The sequence below is a fragment of the Diceros bicornis genome, chromosome 9, assembly GCF_020826845.1.
Source record: "Diceros bicornis minor isolate mBicDic1 chromosome 9, mDicBic1.mat.cur, whole genome shotgun sequence".
Taxonomy (NCBI): domain Eukaryota; kingdom Metazoa; phylum Chordata; class Mammalia; order Perissodactyla; family Rhinocerotidae; genus Diceros; species Diceros bicornis.
This window is the reverse complement of record NC_080748.1, coordinates 12,415,462-12,430,776: the sequence shown is the minus strand read 5'-3', so window position 1 is coordinate 12,430,776 and position 15,315 is coordinate 12,415,462. Positions and strand designations below refer to the sequence as shown.

Sequence of the window (15,315 nt, the reverse complement as noted above, 5' to 3'; positions counted from 1 at the left end):
AATAGCACAAATGCAGGAGGAGAGAGATGGAAGCACAGTGTCATAAGATTGTTGTACTATATGTGAAGTGATATAACATCACGAAGCTAGAATGTGGAAAGTTAAAGATGTAGACTATGAACCCTAAAGCAACCTCTAAAATAACACAAGAAGAAGATACAGATAGCTAATACATCAAAAAAGGAGACAAATGGAACCATAAGAAATACTCAATTATTTTTTGCAAAAATTATTACTGCAAAAAGAAGGCAGCAAAATAGGGGGGAAAAAAAAAAAGAACATGTGGGATGAGTAGAAAATAATAGCAAGATGGTAGATTTAATCCCAATCAAATCAATAACATTAAATGTATATCAAAGGCAGAGATTTCAGATGAATAAAAATGCAAAAGCCAATTATATCCTGCCTGTAAGAAACCAACTTAAACATAAACAGAGAAATAGATGAAATGAAGAAGTATGGAAGGAGGTATACCATGCTGAAACTAATGGAAAGCAGGAGTACACTATTAATATTGAATAAAGTAGATTTCAGGGAAAAGAATATTACCAGGGATAGAGTCATTTCACAACAACAAAGTGGGCAGTTCATCAAAATGATAAACAATCCTAAATGTTTATGTACCTAATAGCAGAGCATCAAAATACATAAAGCAAATAATGATAGAAATGAAAGGAGAAACAGACAGGTCCAAAATTATACTCTGAGATTTCAACAGCCTCCCCTCAATTACTGATAGAACATGTAGACAGAAAAGCAGTAAGGATACAGAAAACTTGAACAGAATGCTATCAACCAACTTGACTTATGGTCTTAGTAGAAGGCTCCACATAGAAACAGCAGAATAGACATTCTTTTTAAGTACATATGAAACATTTACCAAGACAGACCTTGTTCTGGGTCATAAAACAAGTCTCAATAAATTTAAGAAGACTCAAGTCATCCAAGTATGTTCTCCAACCACAATGGAATTAAATTAGAAATACAATCAGAAAGATCTCTGGAAATTCCCAAATATTTGCAAAGTAAACAACACACCTCTAAATACTCATAGGCAAAAGAAGAAATCAAAAAGGGAAATTTGAAAATCTTTTGAACTCAATATATCAAACATATAAAAATTTGTGGATTATAGCTAAAATAGCATATAGAGGGAAATTTATTATACTAAACACATATATTAGAAAAGAAGAAAGACTTCAAACTAATGACATCAGCTAATTAAACCCAGTGTAAGCAGAAGAAATAATAATGATCAGAGTAGAAATCAGTTGCATATCCTTCCGAAAAAACAGAAATTCAGGCCGTACCTCACACTATATACAAAAATTAACTCAAATGGATCATAGACTTAAATATAAAACCCAGAGCTCTAAATCTTTGAGAAGAAAATGTAGGAGAACATCTTTGTGCCTTGGGTTATGCAAAGAATTTTTAGATAACACCAACAACATGGTCCATAAAAGAAAAAAAATATGAATTGGACTTCATGAAAATTAAGAACATCTACTCTTCAAAAGACATTGTTAGAAGAATGTCAAAACAAGCTACAGATTGCAGGGAAAAAATTGCAAGTCACATAGCTGGAAAAAAAATTGTATCCAGAATATATAAAAACTCTCAAAATTCAATAAGAAGACAAAAAAATTAAAAATGCCACAAGATTCAAATAGATATTTTATCAAAGAATACATACAGATGTCAAACACAAAAAGATGCTCAATGTCTTAACATCATTAGTTATTAGGGAAATGCAAATTAAAACCACAATGAGATATCAGTATGGACCTATTTATAATGTCTATAATTAAAAAGACTGACCAGGCCGGCCCAGTGGCTTAGTGGTTAAGTGCGTGTGCTCTGCTACTGGCGGCCCGGGTTTGGATCCTGGGCGCGCACCGACGCACCGCTTCTCTGGCCATGCTGAGGCCGTGTCTCATGTACAGCAACCAGAAGGATGTGCAACTATGACATACAACTATCTACTGAGGCTTTGGGGGGAAAAAAAGGAGGAGGATTGGCAATAGATGTTTAGCTCAGAGCCGGTCTTCCTCAGCAAAAAGAGGAGGATTAGCACGGATGTTAGCTCAGGGCTGATCTCCCTCACAAAAAAAAAAAAAAAAAAAAAGACTGACCATACCAAGTGTTGGCAAGGATGTGGAGGAGCTGGATCTCTCATACACTACTGCTGGGAATATAAAATGGTACAACCATTTTGGAAAACAGTTTGGAAAACTTTTTAACATTTTTAAAGAGTTAAACACACAGCTACCATATCACTCAGGCATTCCACTCCTAGATATTTACTAAGAGAAATGAAAGGAGATGTCCATACCAAGACTTGTACAAATGTACATAGCAGCTCTATTTATAATAGCCAAATACTTGGACAAAAAAACCCAAAAGTGCATAAATAGGTAAATGGATAAACTGTGGTATCTACACAGTGGAATTCTATTCCTCAATAAAAAGGAAGGGACTATTGCCACATGGATGGATCTCAAAAAAATCATGCTGAGTAAAGGAAGCCAGATAAAAGCAGAGTACATATTAGATGATTCCATTTATACAAAACTTTAGAAAATGCAAATTAATCTATAGTGACAGAGTGGGGACTGTGATGGCGGTGCAGAGGGGCAGGTGGGTAGGTGTACCAAGGGGCACTTTTGAGGATGATGTATGTGTTTGCTCTCTGGATTGTGGTGATGGCTTCACACGTGTATGTATGTCAAAATTTATCAAAGTGTAGTTTAATATTTGTGTAGTTTAATATTTGTTAATTATACCATAATAAAGATGTTTCTAAACTATAGCACCACAAATTTTCTTCTGTTTAGTATTTTCTTAGTATAAATATCTCCATTCCATTACTTTCAACCTTTTAGTATTCTTATATTTTAGGTGTGTACTTTGTAAACAGTCTAAAGCTAGATTTTATGGCATATAATATGCACTTAATAAATACTTTTTGACTGTTCAATAAGTGAATCCAGTCTGGTAATCTAAATCTTTAATTTATTCTAGAGAGTCATGTACGTTCATTATGACATATCTGAGTTCATTTCTAATGTCTTATTTTATTCTTTCAATTTTTCCTATCTCTCTCCCTTCCTTCCTTCCTTCCTTCTTTCCTCTCTGTTTTTTTTCTTTTTCCTTTCTCCCTTTTTTGCCTTTGTTTGCATTGATTTAAATTTTCTTTATCCTCATTCCAACTTCTCCCGCTCTACTGATTCAGAACTATATACTCTATTTTATTATAACCAATAAAATAGAAATTTAACACATATATTTTAACTTAACAAAGTCTAAAATGACACAATACCTTTACTCTCTTCCCCTAAAATATAAGGACCTTACTCATGGTAGCTTATTTCCTTGTGTGCGTAATAATTTCATTTTATTCTGCTAAGTGCACACAAGTACTACAGCACTTTAAATTGAATTTTCAGACCACAGTGGTAGCATGGATTCCAGCTCTCAAATGGGGGCAGGGCAGATCTGTGGTGAGGAATTCCTAAGGGAGGGCCATTCCCCTTCCCCACCTTCTCTCAGAGCCAAAGCTGCAATAAACAGGCCAGTCTCCTCCTGCAGGCTGAGTTTTCTTTTTCTTTCTAGTTCATCCAGTGAGGGTGTTGCCTTTCAGAAATTCCAGATTTATGCAGGGTCCTCCAATCTGATCTCCCACCCTCTTTAGGCACCAGGCTTTGTCTCCCGACCCTCATATGTGTGGCTTTGGCTTATTTCCTATACATTTTTTTTTTTTATAATTTTATTTATTTTTTCCCCCATGCCCCAGTAGATAGTTGTATGGCATAGCTGCACTTCCTTCTAGTTGCTGCACGTGGGACGCGGCCTCAGCATGGCCGGAGAAGCAGCGCGTCGGTGCGTGCCCGGGATCCGAACCTGGGCCGCCAGCAGCGGAGCGCGCGCACTTAACCACTAAGCCACGGGGCCGGCCCATTCCTATACATTTTTAAGTAACCAGAAATTTTAATAAGTCCACTCCTCTCCAAGTTTTCTGGTTAATAGTGTAGTGACTATGAATGCAGTTTTGGGGGTCAGAGTGCTTGGGTTGAAACCAAGACTCTACTACTTATTTCCTGTGGCTTTAGGCAAATTAATGAAAATCTGCGTACCTCAATTTCCTCACGTGAAAAGGGAGGGACAATAATAACTTATGTCATGGAGTTATTGTGGGCATTAAATAAATTATACATCTGAAGGCCTTAGGACATACCTGACATATACTAAGAATGCAAACATTAGCTGCTATTATTGCTACTATTTGGGGGTTAAAGAAAATGTTCTGAGGTTGTACTGCATTCTACAAAGGGGTTAATGCCTTACAATATGAATTTTCATAATAAATAATTTTCAACTTTCAAGTGACATTATGTAGCTTATTCATATCTGAATGTAAATAAATGGCTTCCTCATTGACAAAATAACAAGTATTTGATATCCACTGTTTCTCTGTTTTTCTTCCTCTTAGAAAATATTATCTCTTGAGGTTAGATCTTCAAAGTCTGTTTTTCAATTATAAATTATTTCTGCATGCTGTTGGAATAGCAGATACTCCTACACAGAGAAGATCCTACCACTGAAAAGTAGCATGATAACATTTTGTTTTTTAAGATACAATGATGCCAACAGCTGGTTCATTTCATCTAGAGTCAGAACGCATACGTATGTCAAGCTCTGGAACAATCATGCATACCACACGGGCCAGCATTGCTCTGTTAATGACATTTGAACAAAATAAATTCCAAGTTCCAGTCTTCTCCCCAAATAACACACATCACATTTCTTAAATACCTGGTGAATGAAGCTTGGTGGTTGAAGCCGCTATTCTCTTAGGAGATGAAACAGCAGGTTTATTAGCATCTTGATCTTTTTGTACTTCTTTCTTTGTTCCTATATATGGTTTAAAAAGAGAAAAAGAAAGGAGGAGAACTTGTTACAATTGAAACAGTAACACAAGATGTTTGAGGGAAGGGAGGCTTAACAAAAGGCAAACAGAACAAAATAATATTTGGATGATTTGTTGCTATGGTCACCACCCCCTGTGCTTCAAGAATGACACACTTGTTTCTAGCAAAGGGAAGTGAGTTGTAGTGGTCAGGGGAATAAGCACCCTGCTGTCTCTGATCTGATGAAAAACGTCCCTGTCTCTGGAGGTCACTGGGCCCTGACGACCCTGACAAACTATCTGGGAATTAAAATTGTACTGTTCGTAGCCACCAACTTGGTCTGCCTGTCTCTTTCTGCTGAAACAAATTTTCAAAAGACAGAGAAGGAAGCTGTAGCTGAACATAACTGCTAATGACTTCAGCATCGTCGGGAGCTGAGCCACGGGGGACACGGTCTGCCTCTAATTAATCTCCATGCAGCTGGTCCACAGAAGTGACCTAGAGAGCCCTTCAGCTCTCTCGGCTGCAGCTGAGCCTTCGTGGAGCCTGCTGCCAGAGCCGGCCCCAGCAGAATGGGATAGCGGAGCGTCGGCGATATCTAAGAACAGCACGTAGATGCTCCTCAAATTCTGTCCAGGGGCACTCAGGGCACGGTGCCGTGTCTCCTTTGCGTGCCGGGCACGGACACTCACCTTTACGTCACCTTCATCAGGAAGTCAAAGAATAATGGATAGAAAATTAGAGAAATAACAGACCTGGAGGTACCCAGACCTGCCACCACTTCAGCAGTTTATAATGTCATTTCAAAAACAAACCTTGGTGATGGTTCCTTAGATGCAGCACACGACTGCCCCACTTTCTCCCAAACACTGCAACCTCACTCCTCTTTCGGAGGTAGCCGCTGCTGGCGATTTAGCGTCTGTTCTTCCAGACCTTTTTCTAGGTATTTATAAATATATCTACACATATTCAAATGCAGCTATTAATTAACTAATGAATCACGTACTGCAATTTCTTTTCACCCATCTACATTTTTAAAGATCTTTTTCATATCAGAGCATTTTTATTTTAAAAATGCCACATTGTATTAATAGGCAAGATGTACCATAATTCATTTACACATCCTCCTATTGATGAACATTTAGATTGTTCACAAGTTTTAGCTATTAAAATAGCTAAATGTGCTATAATAAACATTCTTCTACTTGTTTCTTTGTACACGTGTACCAGTATCTTTACAGGACAAATGCACAGAAGTGCTTTTGCTGGATTAAGAGTCTGCTCATTTGCAATATTGCTAGACACAGTCCAATCATCCTCCAAAAGGAGCTACTAATTTACAGTCCCAACCCACAGCGTGGGAGGGCAACTCTTTCTACATGCTCCACACCCTACTGACACTCAAGTAAGTCCCAATCATTTTAATTTTTGCCAGACACTGAGTCTTTTCATATTGGTCATGTGCATATTTCTTTGAAAACTGCCTAATGAAACCTTTTGCTCATTTTTCTTACTGATGTGTAAGAACTCTTGATTTATTCTGGATATTAATCTTTTGCCTGATATGTAAATTACACTTTCCAGCCTTTTACTTTTTAACACTTATTTATAGTATCTTTCACTGTACTGTAGTTTTAAATTCTAATACATTTGAATATGTCAATTTTTCCCTTTACAGCTTCAAAAGCACTATTATAGATTATTTATATGTATGGGTGTGTGCAAGTATGCGTGTGGGTGTGTGTATATTACTGGGGGGAGAGATCATTTCAGGGGTTTGGAGAGGGAGCAAGTGTTGGGATCAAATCTCCTCCTCTCTTGTTCTCCTCTGGCTGACTGGGCTCCCCTTCCCTTCAGACCTGCCTCACCCCCTCCATCCTTGCCCACCCGCCTTCTGCTCTCCCACCCACACATCTCTCATCACCTCCTCTGTTTTTCCACCTTGGGACAAACTGTTTTAGTATTGTTGATTTAACTCTTCTAAGGCCTGAATTCTCTTTTGTATTTTCCTCCCCTACAGTTTTCTTCCTAATCTCAATATGCTTTGTGTCACTTAGTTAATGCACCCAAGACTTTCACATCTCAGTAACTGACACCACCATTCACTCACTGTGCTCAGGCCCAAAATACTAGGAGTGACCGTGAGTTGTTTCTTTGCTCCCTGCCCCCATTAGCCCATCATCAGCAAAGCTTCTTGGCTCTCCCTCTCTGAGATACCTCCCAGGTCTGACCACTTCCCTCCCCTCTCCTGCCTCTGCAGAGCCCATGTCACCAACACCCCTTCTGCCTCCTCTACAGCCTCCTCTCTGGTCTGCTGCTCCCACTCCTGCCCCTCTACAGCTTATTTTCCCATAGCAGCAGATGAATTACTTAAAATCTAAGTTAGAGCAAGTCATCCCAATCCCAAAAGCCTCCAGTCACCTCCCAAGACACTCAGAGTGACATGCAAACTCCTTACCACACCTACAAGGCCCTAAAAACCAGCGCTATCCAATAGAAATACGAGCCACTTATATAATTTTAAATTTCCCAGAAACATTTAAAAAGTAAAAAGTACAGTTAAATTAATTGTAATAAAATATTTTATTTAACCCAAGATATTCACTATCACTTCAACATCTGGCACTGGCCACATTTCAAGTGCTCAGGAATTGCTCAGGAGCCGGTGGCCACCATATTGAACAGCACAGCCCGAGATGATCTGGTCTCCTGGGGACAGACAAACTGTGAAGGTTAATTTTATATGTCAATTTGACTGGGCCACGGGGTGCCCAGACATTTGGTCAAACATTATTCTGGGTATATCTGCATTCTGGGTGTTTCTAGATGAGATTAACATTTGAACTGGTAGACTGAGTAAAGCAGGTTGCCCTCTCGAATGTGAGTGGGCCTCATATAATCTGTTGAAGGCCTGAGTAGAACAAAAGGCCGAGTAAGAAGAAACTTGGACTGCCTGACTGGTTGAGCTGGGACATTAGTATTCTCTTGCCCTTGGACTGGAACTTACACCATTGGTTGTCCTGGGTCTCCAGCTTGCTGACTACAGACCTTGGAATTTCTCAGCCACTATAATTATATATAAATATATATATATATATAAATTATATGTATAAAGAATATACATATAAAATATATTATATATATCCTACAGGTTCTGCTTCTCTGGAGACCTAATACACACACTGACATCACTCTGCCCCCTGCTCACACACTCCAGCCATACTGCCAGCCTTGCTGGTCCTTAAACATGCCATGCTTCCTCCCATTCTGGGCACTTTAGGTTGAGTTCCTTCTGCACAGAATATGCTTCCTCTAGACCTAAAGCATGGTCATCCATTCATTCAGGTCTCTGCACAAATGATAATCTTCAGAGAGGCCATGCCTGACACTCTAGGTAAAATAGCCCTCCTGCCAGTTGCTGCTCTCCCTTTCACTCGTTTTATTATTCTTCACAGCATCTATCACTACACAAAAATATGTTATACACTCATCTGTTTGTTTATTGTCTACCTTTCCCACTAGAACATCAACTTCAACCAGAGGGCCACACCCTTCCTTGGACAGTGTGGTCATTCCATCAATGCCCCTCCTGCCCTCTCCCTCCCACTGGGCTCCTTTCGAGATAGCTCCTGGCCAGCATTTTAGGGCTTACAGAAGGCTGGAACTGTGGAGTCCTGAAAGCCCAGCCACCCCCCACCCCGCCACTGAACCCACATCCCCCTGCAAAGTACCCAGTCTATGGCTCTCACTCTTCTATTCCCTCCCTCTGCTCAGATTTTAGGCATCAATAAACATGGAAAGGCACCGAGACTCCTGGGAGCTGAGAAAGGAAATGTTAAAGGCCAAAAGTCTGTGCTAAACACAATGCTTTAAAGGAAAACTAAGTATGAATATTTATTCAGAGTTTCAATATTTTCCATCCAGCCTTCATGGAGTGCAATTTATCAGCTTCTATCAAAAGTTTAAATATTGATAGACTTGACCTGGTAATTCTGCTTCTACAAATCTCTCTTTGAAACACTTTCACAAGTGTGAAAAGATGTATGTTCACAGATACTTCATACATTATTCACAAGAATAAAGAAGTGCAAATAACCAAAATGTACACTGGAGAATGGTTAAATAAATCATGGTATATCCATACTATGTGGTATTACGCAGCCATTAAAAAGAATGAGGTAGCTCTACATTGTACTGGCATGGAAAGATGTCCATGATAAATAAAAAAGCTAGTTACTGAACAGTATGCATGGCATTATCCCATTTTTATAACACAAAATGTTATCTGTATTATGGTTGTAAATATGTAAAAAGGTCTGAAAGACAGGCATCAAATTTTTAATAATGGTTACTTCTGAGCAGTAGGATTGAGGGAATTTTACTTTTTATTTTAATATACTTCTGCATTATTTCCATTTTTTTAATGATGATCACATATTACTCTTATAACAAGAAATAATACAGAAGAGAAACCAAACCCAAAATCAAAATAATTTGTCTGATCCATGAAAGGATAAGGAGAGAAACCAGCCTAGTGCAACCAATTCTACAAGAATTACTTTGATCAAAAGTTTCACGATCCCTCCCCCTAGGAACACAGGCTGCCTGGAAAATTCCTGTGTGGTTCTGGGAATTCTTGAAAATTACCTCAATTAGTCAAGACTTTCAGCTCTTTTCGCAGTTTTCCTGCAATCTAGACTTAGTCTAAATGTTTTTAAGTGTACCATAAGCTTTCATTTAACCCTATCAGATCTCCAAGTATCCAGAAACACGAGTGTGGTTTCAGTCTCATGGTTTTCCTACTGCCCCTCTGGCCATTCTCCCAGTCTTCCTCGCTGTTGCTTCCTCCTTTCCCTATACCTGAGGAAAGCTCCCCCTGGATTCTGCCTTGGCCTTCTCCCGTCCACTCTTCTGAATGAACTTGTCTACTCAACATGCATACACTGCAGAGCTGTATACATTAATACTCTAAAATCTGTTATTTCCAATCCAGATGGGCCCAGACATCTCTCCTGAGATCCAGACCTGTTTTTAGCTGCCAACTAGACATTGCCACTTACCTACTAGATGACCAAATCATTATGCCCCAAATGGAACTAATTATCTTTCTTTCAAATCTATCACCCTGCTTATATTTTCCATCCTGGTCAATTGCTCCCCTAGTCACCGAAACTAGGAACCAGCAAGTCCTCTTCCTTGTCCTCCCATATCTAATCAGTCACCAAGCCTTTCTGATTCTACCTCTTAAGTAGCTCCTGGATCTGACCCTTTATTCATTCTCACTTTTAACCTTAGCTCAGTCCTCATCATTTCTTGTTGGGACAACTAGAAAAATCTCCTAAGTGACTTATCTGTCTCGTGTCTTACCTTCTGCATCTTTACCTAATTCATCCTCCTCAAAACTGCCAGATGACCTCTCTTAATCACTAACCAGATCTCTTGATTTTACTTTTAAAAGCTTTTCCAAAGATTTCCATGGTCTTCTGTAGGAAGTCTCAACTCTGTGTCACAGGATAAGCAACTTCCAGGATCTCATTTTCTCTGCCACTCGCCCCTGCTGTGACACCGCAGTTTCCGTATGACAGTCTGTGTCTTCACCTATGCTGTTCCCTTAGGCTGCAGTGCTCAATCCCTCCCTTGTCTGCTTGGCCCACTCCTGATCATCCTCAAATTCAGCTCATCTCTCTTCTCTGAAGACTTCTGTATTAGTTTCCTATTGCCACCAGAACAAATTACCACAAACTTAGTGGTTTAAAACAATGCAAATTATTCTCTTATAGTTCTGGGGATCAGAAGCATGAAATCAATCTTATTGGGATAAAGTCAATGTGTTGACAGGGCTGGTTCCTTCTGGAGGTTCCAGGGGAGAATCCATTTCCTTGCCTTTTTCAGCTTCCAGTATTCCTTGGCTTGTAGCCCCTTCCTCCATTTTCAAAGCACATCACTCCAATCTCTGCTTCTGTCCTCACATTTCCTTCTCCTCTAACTCCTCCTGTCTTTCTCTTATAAGGGCCTTTGTGATTACATTGGGTCTATCTGAACAATTTAGGATAAGCTCCCCATCTCAAGATCCTTAACTTAATCACACCTGTAGAGTCCCTTTGGCCATCCACAGTAACATTCATAGGTTCCAGTGATTAGGACATGAAATATTCGGGGTCATTACTCAGCCTATCACACCTGCTCTAACTGAGTGAATAAATGAGGAAACTCTTTTGACTTACCAAAAAGGCACTAATTGCTTGGCCTGAGCCCCTGACACTTATATATGAAGGTTTTCCTAATTTCCTCAACTCCCCTTGAATAGCAGTCTTTCCTTAGACCCCATTTGGCTCTACTCGTTCTCTTTCCCCCAGAGCAGACTATATGCCTCTAGTGGACATGTCTTGTTTGGCCTGGCCACCTTCTTTTAACAGCAACCAAGCTGACCTTTGGGGAACCAACCCTTCTCTCCTCTTGATGCAGGTGGTTGGGTGAGGCTGACTCACCTGAACCTGGAGGTGGGCATGTGACCCCAGCCTCTCAGTGAGAGCTCTGCATCATGCTAGTGTGACAGAGCATCCTGGTTTGAGAATGAAAACAAGATCCAAATTGGGATGATGAGAGCCCTACATTGAGAATTTTGCTGGAATAACTAAAAAAGAATTCTTTTTCTGATAGATGCTTAAGCTGGTGGAATGTAAGCCTAAACATCTTCGGCCCCACTTGGAGAGAGCCTTTGTGAAGAAGAAGCGAACAGAAGGGAAAGAAGGGCCAGGAGAGGGAAAACGTTCATGATGACACTGGTTAAGCACCTGAGGTACGGCTACACCTCATGTTAGCATTATCTCAGGAAATTTTCAGTCACATGAGCCAAAATCCCTCTGACCTTTTGCTTCCTTTTTCTCCTACGGCAGTTTGAATTAGGTTTCTGTAGCTTGCAATCGAAGAAGACCTAAATTATACAATGCTGGCCAGAGAAAACAGCTCCTTGATAAATATGTACACACACTCATCTCTCATGGGGTTGTATATTAGCCAGCAATACGCCTTGTGTACCTCAGTGTACCCTATGTACACGGAGATGCAGAGCTATGTAAAAGCATGTGCATATACCAAATCCAGAGCCCTACCACTGGAGCTTTTGGGGTGGGAGGAAGAATGAGGCAGGAGGAGGAAGAAATGCCAGCCTCACTCTGGTCTCAGAGCAGAAGTCCATAGAGTTTGATTTGAATCACTGTCACTGATAATGTTCACCCAATTCCAAGCAATTACTACAAATCCAAATAGTCCTAAAGTGTTTCATCATAAAGAGAGCAACAAGAAGCATCCAAAGCCCTAGGTTGAGAGGTGCTGCCTGGCGATCATACATAGTTCCTCAGGATAGAAAAGAAGAGTGTACCAGCTCAGTTTACCACATGGACAAGGGCCTTCCACAGTGATATGAAGACTCTGACAACTGCTGAGAGAAGACCCGTTTTGTGTTTATTCTTGAACTGGACATCGTAAAAGTGACTAACAATCTATTCATCATGGATGCTTAAGGCAGAGACCACTTGCACAGCAGCCGTGAGAACATGACCAAAGCTGCCCAATCAAGAATGAGGGGCTCATGCTGAGGACGAGGCTGTCATCTTAAAAAAAATGTAATGAAAAATGACAATGGCTAATTCAGGATCCTCACTGAGCACATAAAAATAGAAAAAAATTATATTTAAGGTAATGGTTAGAAGAATGCTATGTACTTTTTTCCCTAAAAAGAAATAAGCACGTCAAAAAAAATCAAAGGGAATTTTTACAGGCTCTTAACCTCACACACAATAGGCTGAAAATTCCTTCAAGTAAATCTCAGTATAAGTAAGGAAAGATAAGAAACAAAAAAGGATAAAGAAATATACACAGCAATAGACCTTATCGCCCACCCGTCTGATCTCCTTACTCCATACTCCTGCAAAAGCGTAGGTAATGGGGCTGATCCTTCCCTCAGCTCTACAGACCCGCTCCCAGAAAAGGAACATGAACAGCCCTGGAAGGAAGACGGAGAGGAGCAAGAAGAAAAATGAAATGCAAACGTGGCAACAATGCAAGTGATTATTATAGTGCTGATGGAACTCAAAGGAGGTGAATAGAAAAAATGAATGATGTAATCAGGAAATGGAGATTCTGAAGTCACTTACATGACAAATAGAATGGGGGAACATTTCAAGAGAAGATTTATAGGGATTGAATAGAATGAAGAAAGGAAACGTTATGTAGATAGAAATATATCAAATAAAAGAGGAATCTGGATGAGTTATAAGTGAGAGAGAGAGAGAGAGAGAACACTCCAGAGGAGTCACAGGCACAAGAAGAGAAGGAAACAGTTTTTAGCTGCCAATAGCAATTAAAAAAATCAACAGGAATATCTGATGTTGGTGGAGAACAGAGTTAACGAGGGAAACAATCTGAATATCGGGCGATACTTGAGAAGAGGCTGAATTTTAACCTATTTAAGGTTCTCTCCATTTCAACAACCATTTATTGCAAGCGTGAGGGTGGACATTCTAGCTGGGAAGAAGAAGGAGAATAAAGGAGGTCCCTGTCTTCAAACAGAGGCCTACAAAAACTAGACTTAAAATACAGACCTAATTATTCCCTGGGATAATTTAATTAAATCAAGGAACAATTTAATTCTGAAGATTGTTATGAAAATGTAAGGACAGAAGAATGAAGAAGTGGGGTTTTTGACAAATATCAAATATGTGCAAAAGCTTTAAAACCACCCTCTCCCAAAAATATTATTATTCCTTCATTATTAAGCACCGAGTATGCATTAGCACTGTTTCAGTGAAAGAGGGTGGTGTGAGCTGTCATGGAGATTATATTTTCATGGAGTGTATTTATCATAAGCATTTATAAATGCCAGGCACCACCTTGCAGTTGCTTCTATGTATATTTTCTCACTTTAACCTACTCTAAACTCTGTTGGCATTATTACTAGTATTATTACTTTGCAAATGAAGAAACTGAAGGTATGGAGGTTGTAACATATGCACGTTTACCAGTACCAGTGAACCTGGGACTTCCTGTCCTCACTTTAGCCTGCATTTCACTGCACCACAATGGCCTCGGTGAGTCCTGAGAAGTAATGAGTCCTATTGCCTGCCTGCTCACCTGCGCTTAGAAGCACAATGAATCCAGGTGAGTGTGACTCCACATGAGGGTTTAAAGGAAAGAAGGATGGGGCAGGGGTGAGAACGCTCAGAGCAGACGGAGTGCGAGGAGAGGGCAGGAGAACATAGATGCTGAAGGTTTTCTATTTTAGATTGTGACTAAGAGACCAGGGAATGGCTCAACCTACTTTTTTGCTAAAGCTGAAGGCCAGTGAATCCCTACATCCTTTCCATCCCTGACCCCAACCTTCCTTTCTCTGACTCTTAGTCCATACTGGGCGGAACTCCTTACTCCTTTGGTAAATAACTTCCCTCTACAACTTGCGTCCTCAGTGTCTCTCAGAGCAACCTTCTCAAATGGTTGCCCCTTGTCCTTATCCTCCTCATCCAACTTATCTTTGAGTCAGGAGTTCTCCTTCAAACTATCTAATACCCCACCAGAACTTGAAGGCTCCATGCTCACATAAAACCTCTTTTCCATTGAGGTTCCAAACTTCTGGCTGGCTACACTAACACTGTTCCCTGCTGTCACCTACAGCATGGTTACTGTCCCCACTTAGCCACAGGCACAGTCTTTCTCTTTCTCCTAGGTCCTGCCATCATCCTGGTAAATGTCAATGACCTCACGCATAACTCATCTGACATCCCAGTCCTTCGATGTCTGCTACTCCTGCCAGGTGCCGTTAATTAGGACCCCTGGGAATCACCCTGGACCTTGTCATCACCTGGACTCCACCTTTGAAATTCATATACCCCACTTTCTGAACACAACCCTCCTCCAGCCGTCTATGTTACTGTCACTCCATCACTCCATTTCTCTGATCTAGGTTACGAATCTCTTTATCCCCAAACCACCAGCCTCCTCCTGTCTTCACCTCCATTCTTACCCAATCTAAAGCTGACCCCAATGTCCTTCACTTCTACCATCCTCTTGTCCACACTTCTTGTTCTAATGTCACAGACGCAGCAAAAACCACCATGGTCACAACAGTCTGCAGAACCCAACCCTCCTCTAGTCTAGCTGAGCATACGACACAGATGGGGCCACCAAATTTACAGTTGCCAGCTATAACTACAGCCACAACACAGTCCAGCAATTCTCTTATTTTTTTCTCTTCACCTTTTGCACTCCTCTTTTCAACCTTTTCTTTAAAAAAAAAAATCTAAGTTCTAATATGTACCTTTCTAAAAGGTCATTCTGCAAGGCATTTAACAAAAAACACCAGTATCTTGGTCCCACCCTCCATATGCGCAATTCATACTCCTCACTTTCA

At 40.3% G+C, this 15,315-nt stretch overlaps 1 protein-coding gene across 2 annotated transcripts in view; it reads right to left on the bottom strand.

The window, feature by feature from the left end:
* The window catches only part of MTUS2 (microtubule associated scaffold protein 2), a 411,904-nt gene that overhangs the window by 156,209 nt on the left and 240,380 nt on the right, over nt 1–15,315 (bottom strand). For both annotated transcript variants that reach the window (XM_058547941.1, XM_058547942.1), the window contains exon 5: nt 4,816–4,914. In XM_058547941.1, coding sequence (XP_058403924.1) covers nt 4,816–4,914 — 99 coding nt within the window. The remainder of the gene's footprint in view (nt 1–4,815; nt 4,915–15,315) is intronic.